Source organism: Malus sylvestris, chromosome 16, assembly GCF_916048215.2.
Source record: "Malus sylvestris chromosome 16, drMalSylv7.2, whole genome shotgun sequence".
Classification (NCBI taxonomy): Eukaryota; Viridiplantae; Streptophyta; class Magnoliopsida; order Rosales; family Rosaceae; genus Malus; species Malus sylvestris.
The window spans coordinates 24892265-24911094 of record NC_062275.1 but is presented as its reverse complement, the minus strand read 5'-3'; the positions used below and the strand labels follow the sequence as shown (position 1 = coordinate 24911094).

Sequence of the window (18830 nt, the reverse complement as noted above, 5' to 3'; positions counted from 1 at the left end):
CCTCTTCGATATTTGGGATTGGCGCTTTAACAAATTGCCCGTGATTTCCGCAAAGCTGAGTTTGCGCGTGACGGGTGCTAACGCGTCTGGAAAAGCAAGATGCTTTTCTGATTTCTGAGCTTGCCTCTTCGATTTTTGAATTGGCCTCTTCGAATTCTGAGCTCGCTTCTTCAATCTCTGAAATCCCGTCGAGTGTTGATTTTTATAGAGGCACGCAGTTCGTTTCAAAGCACACTTGAATTTTTTTTGCTTGTAGAAAACTCCCTTCGTGCACTTCTAAGATCTTGATTTTGTCCGACTTCTTATTTCTTCAACACCTTTGAAAATGTCTGGACCCTCCGACCGTCATTTTGATTTGAACCTTGGTGAAGAGGCAGCCCCGTCTTCTCCAGATAACATATGGCGCCCATCCTTCATATCCCCTACTGGTCCTCTTACCGTTGGGGATTCGATGATGAAGAATGATATGACCGCTGCGGTGGTGGTCCGGAACCTTGTCACTCCCAAAGATAATAGACTACTTTCCAAGCGGTCTGATAAGTTGGTTGTTAAGGATTCTCTGGCTCTCAGTGTGCAGTGTGCAGGTTCTGTGTCTAATATGGCCCAACGCCTATTTGCTCGAACCCGTCAAGTTGAATCATTGGCGGCTGAGGTGATGAGTCTCAAACAGGAGATTAGAGGGCTTAAGCATGAGAATAAACAGTTGCACAGGCTTGCACATTGCTATGCTACAAACATAAAGAGGAAGATTAACCAGATGCAGGAATCTGATGGTCAAATTTTACTTGATCATCAAAGGTTTGTGGGTTTGTTCCAACAGCATTTGCCTTCGTCTTCTGGGGTTGTACCGCATAATGAAGCTCCAAATGATCAACCTCTGGTGCCTCATCCTCCTGGGGTTCTGCCGAGTGATGAGGCTCTGAATAATCACCCTCTGGTGCCTCTCCGATCTGGGGCTCTGCCGAGTACTGAGACGCCACCTGATCAATGAAGGCTTTTGTTTGTTTACACTTTTTTTTTTTGGCATGTAGATGTTCCGTCTGTAATTTTTCCAGAGAAATCAATGAAATGGACTTTATTTCTCTCAATGCATTTGTTTTTTTTTTCTTCATGTGGTGCAATCCGCAACATCCCTTTTTTTTTTTAATTTATTTATTTATATATTTATTTTATTTATTTATTATTTTTTTTATATTATTTTTTTTTCTTTTCAGATGGTGCAATCCGCACCATCACCTTTTTTTTGTTTTTTTATATTTATTATTTTTTTATTTTATTTTATTTATATATATATATTTTATATATTTTTTTATTCTTTTCAAATGGTGCAATCTGCACCATCCCCCCCTTTTTTTAATTATTTTTTATTATTATTTTTTTCCTTTTCAATGGTGCAATCCGCACCATCCTTTTTTTTTTAAATTTATTATTATTATTTTTTTATATTTTATATATATATTTTTTATATGTTATTTTATTTTATTTTTCTTTTCAGATGGTGCAATCCGCACCATCCCCCCTTTTTTTAATTTATTTATTATTTATTTATTTATTTATTTTTTTTTTATATTTTTATATTTTTTCTTTTAGATGGTGCAATCCGCACCATCTTTTTTTTTTTTTTTTTTTCTATAAATACCCCCATATGTTGCTTGGCAATGGGCAGAAGATTGAGCAGAGGGAGGATGCAGACGGATAGAGAACTGCAGTAGAGGCTTCATGACCGGCTAGTCGTTTGACGGCGGTTATTGAAGTTCTTCGTCGATTTTGATCATGGTGGCCAGAATGCACTGCTGTTTGCTGCTTGGAGCTTGTTCCAGTACGTCACTTTTACCTTGTGGGGTTGTGCAAAAGACTGCAGCGGGGATTTGCTTTGTAGTGCTTTTTGTTACAACTTTCCTCGGAGGTGACGTCGCCGTGCACACCGACCATGTCGCCTGCCAACTCATTCCTTTAAAGAAATAAAGTATTCGTATTCGTATTTTGAATTTGCTCTTTATTCTTCAAAGCGTTTTTGATGTGACTGTACTTGAAGTTTTGAAGTTTTAAGTTGCCTACGTACCCTTCCAAAGAAGAGATCAAGTCATAACGTAGTTTAAATGTGTGATGGATTGCTTTTGGTGGTTTTGATGGTGGTTTTGATGATGATTTTGATGATGATTTTGCCGTACACAGTTTATGCTCTTGCGGGCCAGGAGCGTTGGTGTTGCCTTTTATGCTCGTGCAGACCAGGAGTTTTGGTGCCATTTGCAGTTTCAGCTCGTGCAGGCAAGGAGTGTTTGGTGTCGTGTTGCAGTTTCAACTCGTGCATACCAGGAGCGTTGGTGCCGTTTGCAGTTTCAACTCGTGCAGGCAAGGAGCGTTTGGTGTTACCTTTTATGCTCGTGCGGACCAGGAGCTTTGTGCCATGCAGTTTAGGCTCATGCAGGTGAGAAGCCTCATGTCCTACAGTTTAGGCTCGTGTGGACAAGGAGCTTTGGTTCGTGCAGTTTAGGCTCGTGCGAACAAGGAGCATTGGTGAATTTGTCAAGCAATTTTGGAGAGGCATTCCTCACAATCTTCATAGCAGGGAGCCTTGACCGAGTGATTGAAGAAGTCTTCGGGCAAGAAATCGCGCATTATGATGGGGACGGACGATCTTCGTGTCGAAGTTTCATCATCTTCAACACGTTCACGTTGTTTTGAAGGTTGACAAGAGCTGCTTTGCCCCCTTTCCAATTGGAGGACTTGTGGAGGAGACGTATGCTTCTTATGCAATTTCTTAGGAGTGACTTGAGTCCATTCTTCAACTTTGCTTTGCTTGACTGGCATGGTTTTGGAGCATGCCCCCAACGATTAAGGTGAAGATTTTGAGTTGACAGAGCCATAAGTGATGGTGGTATAATTTGACTTCACCACATCGTCAAGATCTAGCTCGATGATTCCTTTCTGAGCCAGCTTCATGATGAGATCTTTCAGCACGAAGCATTTTTCTGTCGGATGACTGATGAAGCGGTGGAATTTACAGTAACTTGGATTATCGGTACGATTCATCTCTTCTGGCCGTCTGCACTCAGGCAAACCGATCACCTTCTTGTCCAATAGGTCATCCAGCATGGCAACCACATCAGAGTCGGGGAATGGATAAGTCTTTTCCTCAAGCTCATTCAAAGTGCGTCTACGTATCTCTTGATCACGAAAAACTTCAGCTTGAATCGCCTTGCCTCGTGAAGGGATTTTGACGGGAGCTGTATTGACCGTCATTGCTTCCTTGGTGGATTTCCACACAGCCTTCTCCGCATTTGTCTCAAGAACTTTGTCGTTCTTGTAGTCGGCGATTGGTTCATTCTTCCCATGATGGGCGATGCTCAATTCCATGTCATGGGCGCGGGTGGCCAATTCCTCGAAGGTCCGTGGTTTAATCCCTTGAAGGATGTATTGCAAACCCCATTGCATGCCTTGGATGCACATCTCGATTGAAAAGGTTTCCGAGAGCCTGTCTTTACAGTCGAGGCTTAGAGTGCGCCATCTGTTGATGTAGTTAATGACTGGCTCGTCCTTCCACTGCTTTGTGCTCGTCAGTTCTAGCATGCTCACAGTGCGGCAGGTACTGTAGAAGCGGTTGAGGAATTCCCTTTCCAACTGTTCCCAGCTGTTGATGGACTCGGGCTCCAGGTCTATATACCACTCAAAGGCGTTTCCTTTTAACGAACGCACGAACTGTTTGGCGAGGTAGTCCCCTTCGGTCCCTGCGTTGTTGCAAGTTTCAACAAAATGGGCAACGTGCTGTTTCGGGTTTCCCTTTCCATCGAATTGCATGAACTTTGGCGGTTGATAACCCCTCGGCATCCTTAAGGCTTCAATCTTCTTTGAATACGGCTTCGAGTACAACCCGGAGGTATTTGAGCTCCCTTCGTACTGTGCCTTGATGGTGTTGGTGATCATCTCTTGCAGCTGTTGGATAGAAAGAGATCCCATTAGTGCCGCTACTTGGTGTGGCTCCGGCTTCACATCGATTCTCTCCACCGTAGGCTCATCTTCTGGGTTAGGGTTCTCGCCGTCCTGTGGCTCCAGTCAGCTGACGAGTGCAGCGATTTGCAAGTCTTTTTCTTCCACAATCTGTGTTAGCCTTGCAATCGCTTCATTCATTTGAACCAGTTGTTCTTCGATGGAGGTAACGCCGATAGTCATGACTTATGCGACCAATAGACGTGACTTTCCTTTAGATATCCAGGATGCTGATGAAGAACGTCGTTGGCTGCTTTGGGATGTTATCTTGTGTGCCTCAGCATCATGCTTCGGTGCCCTGAGCGAGGTCAGGTTGATGACGGACTCGCGCCTTTGATGCTCCCCTTGCTCCTTTAGCGGCACCAACTTTGAAATGGCATGTTGATGAGCGGTTGTGGCGCCAATGGATGCTCCGTTCATGGCAGAAGTGCTCAGGCTTCTTCCCTTTATGAGAACGGCTTGTCCTTTGCTTGATGCCATTAATTTTGGAAGTGTGCTTGAATTTCTTGAACGGAGAAAGAGATGAGAGGTAGAGATGGTCCCACTGGGCGTGCCAATTTGTGAACACGGAAAATTCCTGAAACGAAAGAGACAAGAACAACGTGCACAAAATAATATTTGTATTTTGATGATTTTGGGTTACAATCTCTCTCAAATTTGATCATCTGATTCGATCTCCGTAAGATGTGTGTTTGTTGATGTGTGATTGATCTAAGGGCCGTCGAGGCTTGATCTTGGATGAACGTTCTTTAAGGGTCGTGGGCTTGATCTTTGAAAGTGGATTTGAGCGGATCTTCAAGGAGCCGTTGGGGCTTGATCTTGAGGATGAGTGTTTCTTCAAGGGCCGTTGAGGCTTGATCTTGAATAACGGTGATGAACGGATCTTCAAGGGCTTTTGAGCTTGATCTTGAAGAACAGTGATGAACGGATCTTCAAGGGCTTTTGGGCTTGCTCTTGAAGAACGGTTGGATGTTGATCCAAGGGCCGTCAGGGCTTGATCTTGGAAGAACGATGAACGAAGAACGAAGAACGCTTTCTTCAAGGGCCGTCGGGGCTTGATCTTGAATTGGTGGATGATTGTTGATCCAAAGGGCCGTTGCGGCTTGATCTTGGAAGAACGATGAATGAAGAACGAAGAATGAAGAGAGCTTTCTTCAAGGGCCGTCGGGGCTTGATCTTGAATTGGTGGATGATTGTTGATCCAAAGGGCCGTTGGGGCTTGATCTTGGAAGAACGATGAACGAAGAACGAAGAACACTTTCTTTAAGGGCCGTCGGGGCTTGATCTTGAAAGAACGATGAACGAAGAACGAAGAACGAAAAACACTTTCTTCAAGGGCCGTCGGGGCTTGATCTTGAATTGGTGGATGATTGTTGATCCAAAGGGCCGTTTGGGCTTGATCTTAGGATGAACGATGAACGAAGAACGAAGAATGAAGAGAGCTTTCTTGATTCTTCGGGAACCTGGATGCTTGAAAGCTTCGGAGTTTCAGAGCTTCAAGAATTTTGCCTAATGATTTTGGTTCCTTCAAATGAATGAAATTGGCTTCTATTTATAGAATTTTCCAAGGCCTAATTTTGAATATAATATTCCAGATGAAATAAGTCATTTCTGCCAGGTGTTGACATGTGTCCTGTTTGATGACTTTTCCAACTTATTTCGATTTTTTGTTTAGACATACGCTACATGTAAAATTTATGTAATACATGAGCGTTGAAACTTTGATTTATCGGTCAACATTTATTTACCGAAATTTCGATGTCTACAGTATTATAAACATGTGGTGGTATTGCAGGAGGTGTTGGAGGTAGGTATGGGCAACGATTATGGCGAGCGGGTAACCGCGGTTATTTACCCATAACCGTTTATACTCATACACACATAACCATTTATCCGTTGGGTAATTGCCTAAACGGTTATACCCATACCCATAATCGTTTATAAACGGTTAACCATACCCATAACTGCATACTCATTTAACTGTAACTGTTTAATACCCGTTTACCCATTTACCCTTTTTAACCCGTTTATCTTTCCTTTTTTTTACCATTACCCCTTTTTCACCCATCTATATGTTTTTTAACAAGGCTTATTATATTAACACCTCACAAATTGTTGAATAAACCCCACATACTTAATACACCCCACATTTGCTTTTTCAATTAAAAATTATCTTAACGCACCCCACATATTTCCCCATCATACCCTCACACCCTACATTCTTAATATACACATTACATTTTCTACATGCACCCCATATTTTCTATACACCCCACATTTCTCAAATCTTATGAAGCTTTTAATTTGGACAAAAAATGCCGACTAGAATTTGGACAAAAGATGCTGCATGGGATTTAAAGCATATGTGAGTTGTTTTCAATTCCACCATTAAAACCCGTGTCATCTATTTTTAATATTTGATGGTAATTTTAGGTGTTTAATTCTTTATGTAATTCCTAAAGATTAATACGAACATAAAAGCTTGAATAACACATAAAAAGTAAGATTAAATAATTATCGATGTCGTCAAAATCACTAAAACAATAAAAAATATTAAGTCTTACCTCATGTGAAGCTTCCGAAACATCGATTTCATGTTTCATTCGTCAAAAATATTTTTTCTCAATCAACATGTTTGTAGTTTCATTGGTTAGGGTTTTGTTCAACAATTGAGGGTAGGAGGGGTTTGATAGTTGAAGAAGATAAATAATACATTAAAAGTGATTTGGGGTGTATATAGAATATTTTTTTTTAATTTATTTTAACCTAATAAGGTCAAAATTGCCATTACATAGTAGGGTAAATAAGTTATTTAATATTAAATTTTAATATGGGGTGCATTCAACATTTTGTAGGGTGCTAATATAAAAAACAATTGTCATAATTTTTTTTTTTTTGACAATTAAATACCGTTATAGATACATTCATCATACTTTTAAGTCCTTATATTATTCTAATAATTGAAATAATAGTTTACGGACGATATTTTTAAATGTTACCAATGAAGGTAAATATAATATTTGCTAAGTATTATTGGGTTACAAAAATTGTTTAGAAGTCATTTATATCAAAGCATTTTTGTCAATTTCAAGGTTACCCGCAAGGAATTTAAATTAATTTGGCGAATTCCTTGATGATGAGAATCATCATTCATGTAGCAGTGTTATTGAGAGAAGAATCGATGAATTCCTTGCTAATTTATTGGGTGCTAAATATTATTGGATCGAGAACATGGTTTGTGTTAGTTTTACATATATAAAATAAATAGGTAAACAGTTACCCGTTTATAACCGCAGTTAATACCCATAACTGCCCATTTAAATTTCGCGGGTAAACGGTTATACCCATAACCGTTTATTTATCTAAACGGTTACCCATAACCGTAACCGTTTAATTTAAATAGGCGGGTAACCGCGGTTACCCATAACCAATGGGTATTTGCCCATCCTAGTTGGAGGTGAGTGTGGTGGAGGAATAGGTGGTCTACTAAAGCTTCAGGATGATGTACAAATTTGTGGATACCAAGATGTACATATTATGTGGAACATGATCAGTAAAGCTCAGCAGGAAGAGATGATCATCTCAAAAGCAATACCACAGCCAGCTTCCAAGCCAAATAAAAATCAGATACAAAAACCCTCTTGGTCTCTGAGGACCTTCTATTTTACCACCCATGCAAAGACCCCAGTTTTGGTCAGACTGGAAAATTATTCGGTTCAGGAAGCCAAATATTAGTGTGTTTTATTATGCATATATATATATAGTTCTTAGGCCCCTAACAAATTTATATGATCACTGTAACTAATACAAATATCAGCGCAGTTACTAGCAAAGTTTCTTCCTTTCCAAAATGTATCATCAAGCAATTGCTATGTAACTATTGTACACAACAATTTATAAAATCCCAAATCAATCTAGAGAGAGAGAGAGAGAGAGAGAGAGAGAGAGAGAGAGAGAGAGAGAGAGAGAGAGATTAAGAGCTGAGCTCAAGAAACCGTAGTGCCATGGGATGCTGGGCTTGAGATAGTTGGTCTGGTTTGAGAACTTCAACAATTTCCCCATCCACAAGTAGGCAAACAATATCAGCAATCCTCTGGATTTGTTTGATGCTATGAGAGACCATCACAATGGTCATCCCCTGTTTCTGCTTCAGCTTCTCCAAAGCACCTTCTATGCGCTCCGTTGATATTGGATCCAATGCACTAGTTGGCTCATCCAGCAGCAAAACCTTCCCAAAAGTATAGTACAACACATTACCAACAATGGCAAACATAAAAAAAAGAAACATTGTTTGACTCCGTACATGTAAGGAGTCATTCTTCCTTACCATCAAATCATAATCTGACATATGCAAAAATAACTTATTAAGATCACAATAAGAAATTCTGATAGATGTCAAACCGTCATTTGACTGCACGGAGGAGTGACTCCTTAAATGTCACATGAGCTCATTAGGATCACGAAAAGAAGAGTTTTTTTAGATAAATATCAAACAGTGATTTGTCTGTAAGAAGGAACGACTTCTTGAATGCAAAATAGAGTTGAGGATGGTCTTGTAATGGGTTTTTACCTCAGGGGAATTGGCGAGGGTCCTAGCGAGTGCAACTCTTTGGGACTGACCCACAGACATTTCAGAACCAGTCTTGGTGGAAAAAGATGAATCAAGGTCTACAAGTGTCAGCAACTTGTGAACGTCCTCGTCACTCACCTTCTTCCCCTTTAATTGAGGGCCATAACGTATATTGTCTGCAACTGTGCCTGAAAGATGAATTGATCACAGTTCTTAATTTGCAACTGAAAACAGATACACAAGTATATATTCATAGAGCTTTGCTCTCCTGCGCATCAAAGAACAAAAAAGAAAGGTATCTCAACCGTTCATTCATGAAAAAAAATACAAACGCACGAGGAAGAAGTTCCGGATATTCATATACTACTGCACTCCAAATTCTTTCCTGGAAGACTTGATACCAAAAGAGGGGGAGAATTGACATAACAATCGTTGATCAAACTCTCGTTTACTATATTACAATCATCCAATTCTCATTTACTATATTAGACATAGAGAGATTGAAATCTCAACATCATCCAGTAACCAACCAACGAGCGATTACTCTAATGGTATTTTTGTTCCACAATGTTAGAAGAGGCCTCCTGTTTGAACCCCGTCACCTCCAACAATCAAAAAAGGAAAACACTATCACACCATCCAAGTAATAGGACAAGTAGGTTTAACCACTGTTATTATAGAAATATATATATATATATATATATATATATATATATAGGTTGTGTGGCAGCAGCATAGGACAAATTGTTCAAAGTACCATTAAAATACAGTTGGTAAAAATTGGGTTGAGTTTTAAACTTCAAATGTGAGTAAGCTTTGGAATTGAACCACTCCACCCCAGGGGCGGAGCCGCCAAGGGACTAGGGTAGTCCCTGGCCCATCCTGACTTTATCTGACGTGTGAACATAATAGAAGAAGATGAAGCAAACGACGTCGTTAAGTTGTTTTAATTTTAAATCTTTTCGGTTGTCTAATGAAACAATAAGTTTGACAGAGGAGTTTTAAAAGAGATGTGCAATTTTAAATGGAAAAAGCAACTCCACTTCTGGTTCGATTCTCTCACCTAACAGTAATATACACCCAATAATTTTCTAAAGTAACCCACCTTTATTTGCAGACCTCTCCCCCTTTTCCTTCTTTTCTACTTCTTTGTATTTTCTTTAACCTTCCACAACCTACCTCCTACTTGATTGTCTCGGTTTTTACATTTTTTTCTTCTTAGTATTGAATTTAAGAGATTTTTTTTTCCAGTTTTGTGAGGATTACACAAAATTGCATATGTCAACATGTTATGAATTCAACTTTTAACACACTCATATATATATATACATATTTGTGAAAGGCCCCTCCTCATTCAGAATTCTGGCTCCGCCACTGCTCCATCCCAAAAGAAAATCCAGCAATAGGCTCGATATAAAAACTTCATGGAAAAGGAAATCTGATGGTGCTCTTGAATATTTTAACCATTAAATCTTGATTATTGTGTCTTTGATAAAAAAAATATTTGATTACTAAAAATTTCAGAGTATTCGGGATAGTTTGTTTTCTATTTTTTTTTTTAACTTTTTAATAAACTTCAAAGTATAGAATATATATAAATAAATAAAAACTAATGAAAAGGGTTTGAAAACTTTGAGTTTTAACGATAATGACAAAATAAAACGTAAAGTGAATAGTACCAAGATTGACTTTTTAGTGTAAAAATGTGATTTTTCGTTAAAGTGAATAGTACCAGGAGTTTTTCGTTAAAGATCCTTAAAAAAAAATCCATAATTAGAATGCTTACGGCAACAGTGACAAAGATGCATATTTACTTTACAATATTCCTAATCAAACCCATCACGGTTTGATATTATAATCACTCCCTAATCATATTATAATCACTCTCTAATCTCTATTACAATGACCAAAAAATATTGAAGGCCCCCTAAACACACCAAGATGCTTTAGGGGAAAGAGGAATGGTGGATATACCAATCTATTTATTTGATTTGATAAACTAAATTACATAAAAGCTGATGATTGGAATATGACTTAAATGTTGATAAACATGTTCATTTTTATTGATGACACATTATTTAATTCTAAATTTTATCTACAAATTAGCCTTCCTAACATTATCCTATAACAATACGCCAATTGACCTTCTGATGTGTGAGAGAGAGAGAGACTGTTAGTTGGGGCATATGATCAAAAGGGTTACCTTCAAAGAGAACGGGAAGCTGGAAGAGCATGCCGACCTTGCGGCGGAGGCTGAGAACGTCGACGTCCAGAATATCACGACCGTCCAAGAAGACAGTCCCAGACGGCGGTTCCCAGAGGCGGTTGAGAGCTCGAAGCAGCGTTGACTTACCGCTGCCGCTGGGGCCAATGACCCCCATGATCAGGCCCTTTGGTATGTCCAAGGTCAACCCATTGAGTATTGCGGCTCCGGTGGTGTCTGATTTCTTGGCCAGATTTCGTATCCGGAATTTCACGTCCCCATCAGCTTCTCCAACGTCCACTGTCAGTAGGTGCTCTCTAACTGTTTCATCCCCATCTGCCAAGCAAAACTCACAATATCAGATTTTGATTGATGGATGGAAACTGCGTTAAATTACGTTGTCGGACCGTCAAATCTATACCCTTGATAAGCTAGGCTTTTTTTACAAAGATGAAGTCTAAACTCTAGATAAAGTCTAGGCTCTATATGTACTGATAATATAACATGTCAAATATCTGATGTTAGAATGTTATCGCGTAGGATTAAGTAATATCGTACCAGCAAAGGAGAGGTGTGCCTGACCCGGTGGAGGTGAAGACATTTGTAGATTTGTGTGCGTGTGAATTTTAATGTGTGTTTCGGAGGATTGGAGAGAGAGAGAGTGTGAGAGAGAGAGAGAGAGAAGAGAGAATGGTGTGTGTTTATTTATGGAAGATTTGAGGTTTGGGAGGTACATACAATTACAAGCGAGTGCATAAATAAAGCCTTCTCCAGAGCAGACTGCATCAGTCCAACAGTGACCTGGGGAGGTAAAGCCTTCTCGGAACAAGATGCGTTGTGTTATTAGACTGGAATGTCATTGTAACGCTGTAACCCGATCCTCTTAAAGAGAGAGTGGACACATTCATTCATTCCTAAATGTTACTTTTATTGTGACTTTTTATTCTTGACAGATAAGAAATCGATAATGTGATAGGATGGTCCAGTCAGCGGTGGGACATACAGGCTTTGTCAACTACTGCAAGGTCTGGTGGTACGGATTCTAAGGAATCGAAGGGAAGATACGTCTCCTTTCCTAGCTTGAAGACTTCCATGTTATATGTCAAAACATTTTGTTTTGATTATTTTGTGACAAACCAATCACCAACCTTGGTAAGATCGAAGAAGATTTGTTTCTGGTTTTCCTTTCATGTTGCTTTCACCTATTTCTAAGATTCTAAAGAACGTTAAGTGCTAATAGGACGGCGAGTTGAGTTGTAGTGCTCAGATATTATTTTTGAGCTGAATAGAAGTAGAATAATACATGAAGTATATGCATCCAACTGAGTTGTTCACAGACTAGTTGTACCAACCGTTTCTTTTGAGGCATATAATCATACAATTTAAAAACATATTAAGCATATAATTAAATATTAGTTTAGTAAAACTCCACTACCTTCTCCGTGGATTGTGTAATTATTTTACTACAGTTAGGGTTTTGTCTATTCTCAATCAATTTGATTTATTCAATTGAATCTTTGTTTAGGGCTCAAAGAAAGGAGATAGGTCTTCTTCCTATTCGGGACCGTCGATGCCGGCGAAGGTATGGCAAAGTGGACAAGCTGGAGGAGGGCGAAGAAGACCCTTCAGCTTACAATTCTCTCCATGCATTTGATATCAGTTGGCCTGGTTTAACCGCCTAGACCGCTTAGCGCCTACCTAGACCAACTCCGATTTTCCCTAATGTTTCGCCCCAAATCACCTCAAAAGCCCACCTAGGCACCGCCCAACTCATTTATAGCCAATCCTTAGTAAAAATGAAAGTAACTCACTTGGAATTCAAAAATATTTTTTCTAAAAGTATCTTCAGTCATTTTAAAAGCAGCCCAATAATTTCCACGCTACTCTTCTCCCCCTTGTACACTCCCCTCATTGTTTATGTCCGTATATTCTATTTTGATTTGTTGAATCCAGAAAGCCGTAACGAAGGGGTGTGCAAGTGGGGCAAACAAAAATGGAACAATGGAATCACTACCCTAAACCCAAAAAACGAAAGCAGTGCGCGGAGAGAAAGGGAAAGCAAGAAAAGCCCAAGAAATATGTGATCTTGTGCTCAACCCTCCGCACCTGTGTTCTAACACAAACAAAATTCCAACTTCAGATGATAGAGAAAATTTTGCGTTATTACATGCTGTTACGCAGTTAATATTGCACCCGACAACCGAAGCATGAGGATCAATTGTAAGATTGAAATTCTGAATAATGTCTAGTATACATGGAGCATTGCGACATGAGCGTGCTGCAACGGAAGGCAACACATGGGTACATTTTCTGCCTTCAAATGGTGATCGAATCAGTTCCGGCCAGAAGACTCAAATGACACATCTGGTAACAGAGAGGAGAGACGATCCTCCTCGTGCTATTTCCAACGAGAACCACCAAGTCTAATCACCTCTTCACCACCATTATCTCCCCTGGGAATCCTATCCATGCTGGCATCGCCTTTTTGGTCACTTACATCCCCATAAAGATCCCTAAGTTTTGCCAGGTTGCTAGATGCAGATGTTCTATCCTTGTTTACATCTCTCTGTGGGCTCGAATTAAGTGTAGTGCCCGCTTGCAAACTCCGACTTTGACTCCTGCTTCTACTGCGGCTCCGACTCCTACTCCTACGAGAATGCCTACCGCCATCACGGCTACTCTCATATGGATCCCTTCGACTCTCTCTCTCTCCATATTTGGACCTTCCATCATAATCAGAACTTCGTTCTCTATCCCTCTCTCGCTCCCTTTCCTTATCCCTAACTCTATCTCTTGCTCTGTCTCTGTCTCTGTCTCGGTCCCGCTCCCATTCCTTGTATCTTTCTCGATCCCGATCACTGTCCCTATCCCGATTGCGATCCCGGTCCCTTCCCCTGTCCCTGTCTGAATATTCTCTGTCCGAATATTCACGGCTCTGACTGCGATGGGTCCTTTGATCATCACTACTGGCTTTATCATAAGGTGGTGGCGGTAAGGTGCGACGAACAGGTGAGGAGTCCCTTGTTGAAGCACGATGTGGAGCACGTTGACCAAAGGAAACTGAAAGAGCAGCTTTCACAGAAGGTGGGCGACGAGCTGTGTCATCAGATCCATGGCGGGTAGCCTCTCCAGTAATACCAGATAGTTTGGTGGGGAGTTTCATCTTCTCAAGATTAGCTACAATCTGCCGCATAACAGGAACAGGTATGCGGGGGAAAAGGGTATCAAAATAGTACTGCAATAGCACAACAAAGTTAAATCACTTCACCAACAAAAGCAATGAAAGTGTTATGTGGACAGTGAAATAGTATTTAAAGCACTGCATGTTAAGAGCGTTAGTTGTCTAGATAAGCTGCATCTAAAACTATGCAGAAAATGTGAAAAATTAACTATGATTAGTTACAGAAACTACATATGTATATAAATGAAGCATATATTGTAATGAACCGCAAAGCAAATATTGATCTAACTTCGTCTTAGAACACAACTAACAAACAATTCATAACACTCTTGGACAGTTTCAATATGGTGAAACTCAAATTTGGAAGAAATGGTATTGTTTTTACGTGTTAAATTTGGACCTTAACAGTAGCACTCTGAGACCATGCTTCAAAGCTCCAAGGACCTGCATTCAGACCTTAATCGCACTGTAATCTGGAAAACCAGCAGCTGTGACTGTAATGGACTGCATTGTCGGAGCAGTAGACAGAAGATTTTAAACTATTGTCCTAGAAGCACCATCAACTATTTTACAAAATGCTTTCTAGGCTGATATGCATGTGTAAGTGTGTATTAAAAACATATTGGAAGTACATTTCTTTTTTCTAGTCAACTGAAAACAAACCACTGTTTTCTACTACAGACAATAATACTCCTAACAACTTTAGCTGGTTAACTGACTTTTTCCTACCCACTTTGGTACTAGGTGTGGCATCTCAACAGATGAACTCTTGAAGTGAAAAGCAGGTGCATAAAGAGCCTCACATGCTACACAAATAAATAACTGTGCTGTCACTTGAGAACAAATTTTCTTTGTAACTTAATTTCAGTTTAAATGGGAAGCTTGCTTAAGATATAGACTACTTGTTCAATATTTCTTCTGTGTAAACGATCTCAAATTACACCAGTCATGACTTCTATCTTTCATTAGGAAAAACACAATCCATATAATTAGTGTATTTTGTTATAGATATCCTCTGCAGTTAAAATGTCCATAAACTATATCCAACTAATCATCGGATAAAATTGATCGAAATATGATTCGGTGGGCATGTCTTGGTGGACAAAGAGCTCCCAATAGGCAAACTAATGATATTTTTGGCCGGTTAAATGCTAGACATGCAGGCAGTAGTATTAGGTACTTCAGCATTCTAGATATGGTACAGTTGCAAATGCATACAGCATGAATACTGAGGCTGTGGCCTTTTATTTTCACCATAAAATTTCAAATATAAAGCATTCTTTAACGAAACTGACCTGCCCAAGCAGCAAATCGCGCACATATACACCCATAGTTGTCATCCGTCCATTGGAACCAGGAGAAAATTCCTGAAACCAAAGCCAACACATAAATGAATAACTCAGGGAGAACAAAATCAATATGCTAACATAACAATACCAAATAAAAACAAGTGACAATTGTCATAGAAGTTGCATCAGTGGGAAATATATCATAAGCATACACAGATACAGATAAGGTGGAAACAGTTGGTACCCACAGGATATATAGAGTTATAGAAATGGTTTTGAGACCAGAACTAACAAAAGAGAACAAAAAAATGTATTCAAGATCTCAAGTCCATGATGCACTCAACTGTCGATCCAATGGCCAACTCTGACCACTAATTGTTATCTTCTATCAATGTCAAGTACAAAATCTCAATCAACTCTTACATGCTACCACCCCACTTCCAGACAGTATAAAATTGCGGCTCCTCTCTTCCTATGATGCCATGGCACTAAACTGCAGATCCCCTGGTGAACTTCAACGTTAAAGAGCCATTTAGACCAACACTTTAACAGCGACACCTCTCTTCGGCAGTGTAATTTAATATGTCCAGATGTATCCTTACATGGGAATGTTTAAATCTAAACAAGGCAAAGTCAAAAAATTTGGAAAAGAAAACTATAAAAAAGAGTATTTTTTTTCTTTTTCTAATCAGTAGGGTTTAGACACTTACCACTTAGAATGTTTATAAGTCCCCTTCAACCAATGATGGTTAATATGACTGCTCTAAACTTTTGTTTTATTACTCATTGGATGAAAATTCAATGGTAAATTGTAAGTGACTTATGAAAATTCTGACCGGCAGGTGTCAGAACATGATAAATATTGCAGTCTAATAGTTGGTGTCGAAAGCAATTTTTGTCCAACACCCTCTATATTTGTGATCTTCTATGCCAATAAATAGCTAGACCTTAAAAGAACACGGGCCTAGAACAAGATGAGCTAAGATAGATCAAAAGAACTTCACCATACATAGAACTAGTCTGTATCTTTACTACATGGATCTAAATTAGTAGGATTTTCTACTTAGTGTGTTAACATCACTTCGTTTCAGCCAAAGCCATAATGAAATCATATTGAACTACTTCCGTAAGTTGAACAAGTGTTTGTGTCTCAAATTTGCAAGTGAAATGTATTTAACACTTACACACAAAGCATGCCTACTCCACGTAATAGTAACTCCGCCACTACCAAAAATTCATGCCATGCAAATTGAGACACAAGTAAATGGTTAGTATGTTTTGTAAAGAGCACAACCATTGGGTATACAACAGCCAAAAGTTCCAGAGAGTTTCAAATCCATCAAAATTGGAAACAATTAATGTGATTTTCAGCTTTTGAATTTTAAGAACCAAAGGACTGCTCTTGTAAGAACCAAATGACTTTGACCAGGATCTATAAATTTCATAAACCTTTTTTGTTTTTTTGTCAAATGAAATTCATAAACCTTGACAAATGCAAATATAGCGTGCATGCTTGCAAGGGTGTTGAGAACCCTATTCATGCAGAAGCACCAAAGAATCATTCAAAACCCAGAGTTGGTAAACTGTAAACATAGGTTCCAGAAGGAAGAGAACACAAATTTGTAGATGACAGTACATCATATTTGGTTCACATAAATGAAGCGTTAAAAATAGCATCTCCTAATTTTATATCACTAATATGCCTTCTAGATTGAACACTAAATCAAATCTAATGACCGAAACATCTTCGTCAACTACTAGACTTTGCCTTTTGTTTGAAAATCCTCCGTTTGTTTCCCGAGACTTTGCCTTTTGAAATGAACTCTTGAAACCATTATGAAGTGAAATAAAATTTTGTTAACGCTTGGAATTAGCTATTAGCTAATATTTTTACTTTGTGTATCACCTACTAAGAAAATTGTATACACTACTAAGAGGCAACATTCCAGGATAAACAACACACCACATGCCCGTTTTTATTACTTTCACCAGTCTTTTTTAGACGACGTGATTCGATAACTGAAAAGAAGTCCATGCCTGGCACCTTAGACGCATGTCTAAAAGCAGCTCCATAGCTATGATAAAAAGGTAAGAAACTTGAAAACTAAAATGCATAATCTATCATTTACCTCATCATCTTTAATATAGGGTTCAACCCAATTCCACAAAGTCTTTGGGTCTGCAGCATATCTCAAGTAGAGGAAACCCACCTGAAAACCAAATAGAACTAAGCCGATTATCGATTAAGAAAAATATAGCACATAACATATTAATGAGAAACATGGTAATTTCCAAATTCAAAACAACACATAAATGGAGTATATAATGTCAGATTAACATACATACCGCTCTTATGTAGGGCGAATCCTCGTGCTTTAAAAGACCATGCATTTGCTTAACGGTGAGCTTCATGGTGAAGAACTTGTACAGCAGACAGAAGGCAGTTGACGGGCCACGGCAATTCCCCGTCATCCACGGCTCGACATGGTCTACTTGGTTGTAAATTTCATCAATGACTTCATGGTACGTCTTTAACCGGTAAAGCTCCTTGAAGTAGTCGGAAGATAGAATGTTCATACAAAGCACCTTCTCGAGCAATGAGTCAATGGATTTCCCACATGTCTGTACCTCCATCCACGCCTACGCTTCTGCAAAATTCAAACCTTTAATTATCGACACCAGCGTTTCAAATAAGCATAACATTATCGACATTAACGACAAACAGAATAAAAAGACTCATAATTTGCCCTGCCAGCCGATCCGGAGACGGAGACTAGGGTTAGGGTTAGAGAAATTACTAGGGTTAGGGTTAGAGAAATTAGGGTTAGGGTTACGAGAACAACCTCGAGGAAGGAAATCCACTTACTTGAAGCAATTTGGGGAAATTTCCGCCAAATTCACGATCTGCTGAGCAGCTTCAAACCCTCTTCGCCTCTTTCTCCCCTCCCCTTCTTTCTGAATCGCGACTTCGAGGCCCGAGGGTTAAAGCTTTTCTTCTTATTATTTTTACCTCTTTTTCTATTTTTTTTAATCACAATTTAAATAAACAAATTAAAAGGACAAAAGAAGATAAAAGGAAACTAATGGCTTGTTTCTATTGGATTCTGACTTGAGATTGGGCTGCTGTTTATCATTTGGGAAAATACTTCGTTTATTTTGGGAATAGAAAATTATAATATAAGCTCGTTTGAAAGTACTTTTAGAATGATTGAAAATGCATTTTTAGAGAAAATATTTTTTGTTTTCAAAAGTACTTAAAGTGCTTCATTCAAAAAGCACATACCAGGATTCACTTGCATTTTTACTTAAGATGGTGTATTCAATTGGGATTCCAAACGATTGTAATTCTTTTAATAAATCTAGTGTTAGTCAAACATAATTTTAAGTGGTTCTCTGAAATTCAACATGTATTCATTAAAGATTTTAAGATAGTTTATTAAAATCCTTAGAAATATAGATATATTCAATTAGGATTTTAAACAAGTTTATAACAATCCAGGTGTATTCAACAAGCAATTTATTTTAAATAGTTGAAAATTTTGAGAGAATTTGAAAGATTTCATAATGTAATTTTTTAGAAAAATACGATAACTTTATTGA

General features: G+C 38.9%; 2 protein-coding genes and 1 long non-coding RNA gene across 5 annotated transcripts; 1 reads left to right on the top strand and 2 right to left on the bottom strand.

The window, feature by feature from the left end:
- Positions 1-7702: 7702 nt before the first annotated feature.
- LOC126607921 (ABC transporter I family member 17-like) lies at positions 7703-11661 on the bottom strand. Its single transcript, XM_050275637.1, has 4 exons — positions 11319-11661; positions 10761-11096; positions 8558-8745; positions 7703-8215 (listed from the first exon to the last, which is right to left on the bottom strand). Exons 1-4 carry the CDS (start codon positions 11494-11496, stop codon positions 7961-7963), a joined length of 957 nt encoding a protein of 318 aa, XP_050131594.1. The 5' UTR covers positions 11497-11661; the 3' UTR covers positions 7703-7960.
- Positions 11473-12599, top strand: LOC126607930 (uncharacterized). Its single transcript, XR_007617732.1, has 3 exons — positions 11473-11569; positions 11714-11912; positions 12286-12599. It is a non-coding gene; the product is annotated as an uncharacterized LOC126607930 (long non-coding RNA).
- Positions 12600-12888: 289 nt separating this feature from the next.
- On the bottom strand, positions 12889-18253 carry LOC126607917 (pre-mRNA splicing factor SR-like 1). 3 transcript variants are annotated; one of them, XM_050275629.1, is made up of 5 exons: positions 18097-18253; positions 17577-17878; positions 17360-17440; positions 15237-15308; positions 12889-13995 (listed from the first exon to the last, which is right to left on the bottom strand). In XM_050275629.1, exons 2-5 carry the CDS (start codon positions 17862-17864, stop codon positions 13159-13161), a joined length of 1278 nt encoding a protein of 425 aa, XP_050131586.1. In that variant the 5' UTR covers positions 17865-17878; positions 18097-18253; the 3' UTR covers positions 12889-13158. The 3 variants fall into 3 exon arrangements, with proteins under 3 accessions (XP_050131586.1, XP_050131587.1, XP_050131588.1); XM_050275630.1 differs by having other exon boundaries at positions 18074-18239; XM_050275631.1 differs by lacking the exon at positions 12889-13995 and adding an exon at positions 14026-14445.
- Between the last annotated feature and the right edge of the window lie 577 nt (positions 18254-18830).

What these genes read in the sequence shown, in the direction of transcription:
- LOC126607921 (XM_050275637.1), bottom strand. Translation starts at nt 11,496, where the DNA reads ATGTACCTCCCAAACCTCAAATCTTCCATAAATAAACACACACCATTC. An exon ending in GCTTCCCGTTCTCTTTGAAG is followed by an intron (nt 8,746 to 10,760) that starts GTAACCCTTTTG and finishes TTCATCTTTCAG; the next exon opens with GCACAGTTGCAGACAATATA. An exon ending in CCCTCGCCAATTCCCCTGAG is followed by an intron (nt 8,216 to 8,557) that starts GTAAAAACCCAT and finishes ACTTTTGGGAAG; the next exon opens with GTTTTGCTGCTGGATGAGCC.
- LOC126607917 (XM_050275629.1), bottom strand. Translation starts at nt 17,864, where the DNA reads ATGGAGGTACAGACATGTGGGAAATCCATTGACTCATTGCTCGAGAAG. An exon ending in CCTATATTAAAGATGATGAG is followed by an intron (nt 15,309 to 17,359) that starts GTAAATGATAGA and finishes CTTTGGTTTCAG; the next exon opens with GAATTTTCTCCTGGTTCCAA. An exon ending in GCGATTTGCTGCTTGGGCAG is followed by an intron (nt 13,996 to 15,236) that starts GTCAGTTTCGTT and finishes GTGCTATTGCAG; the next exon opens with TACTATTTTGATACCCTTTT.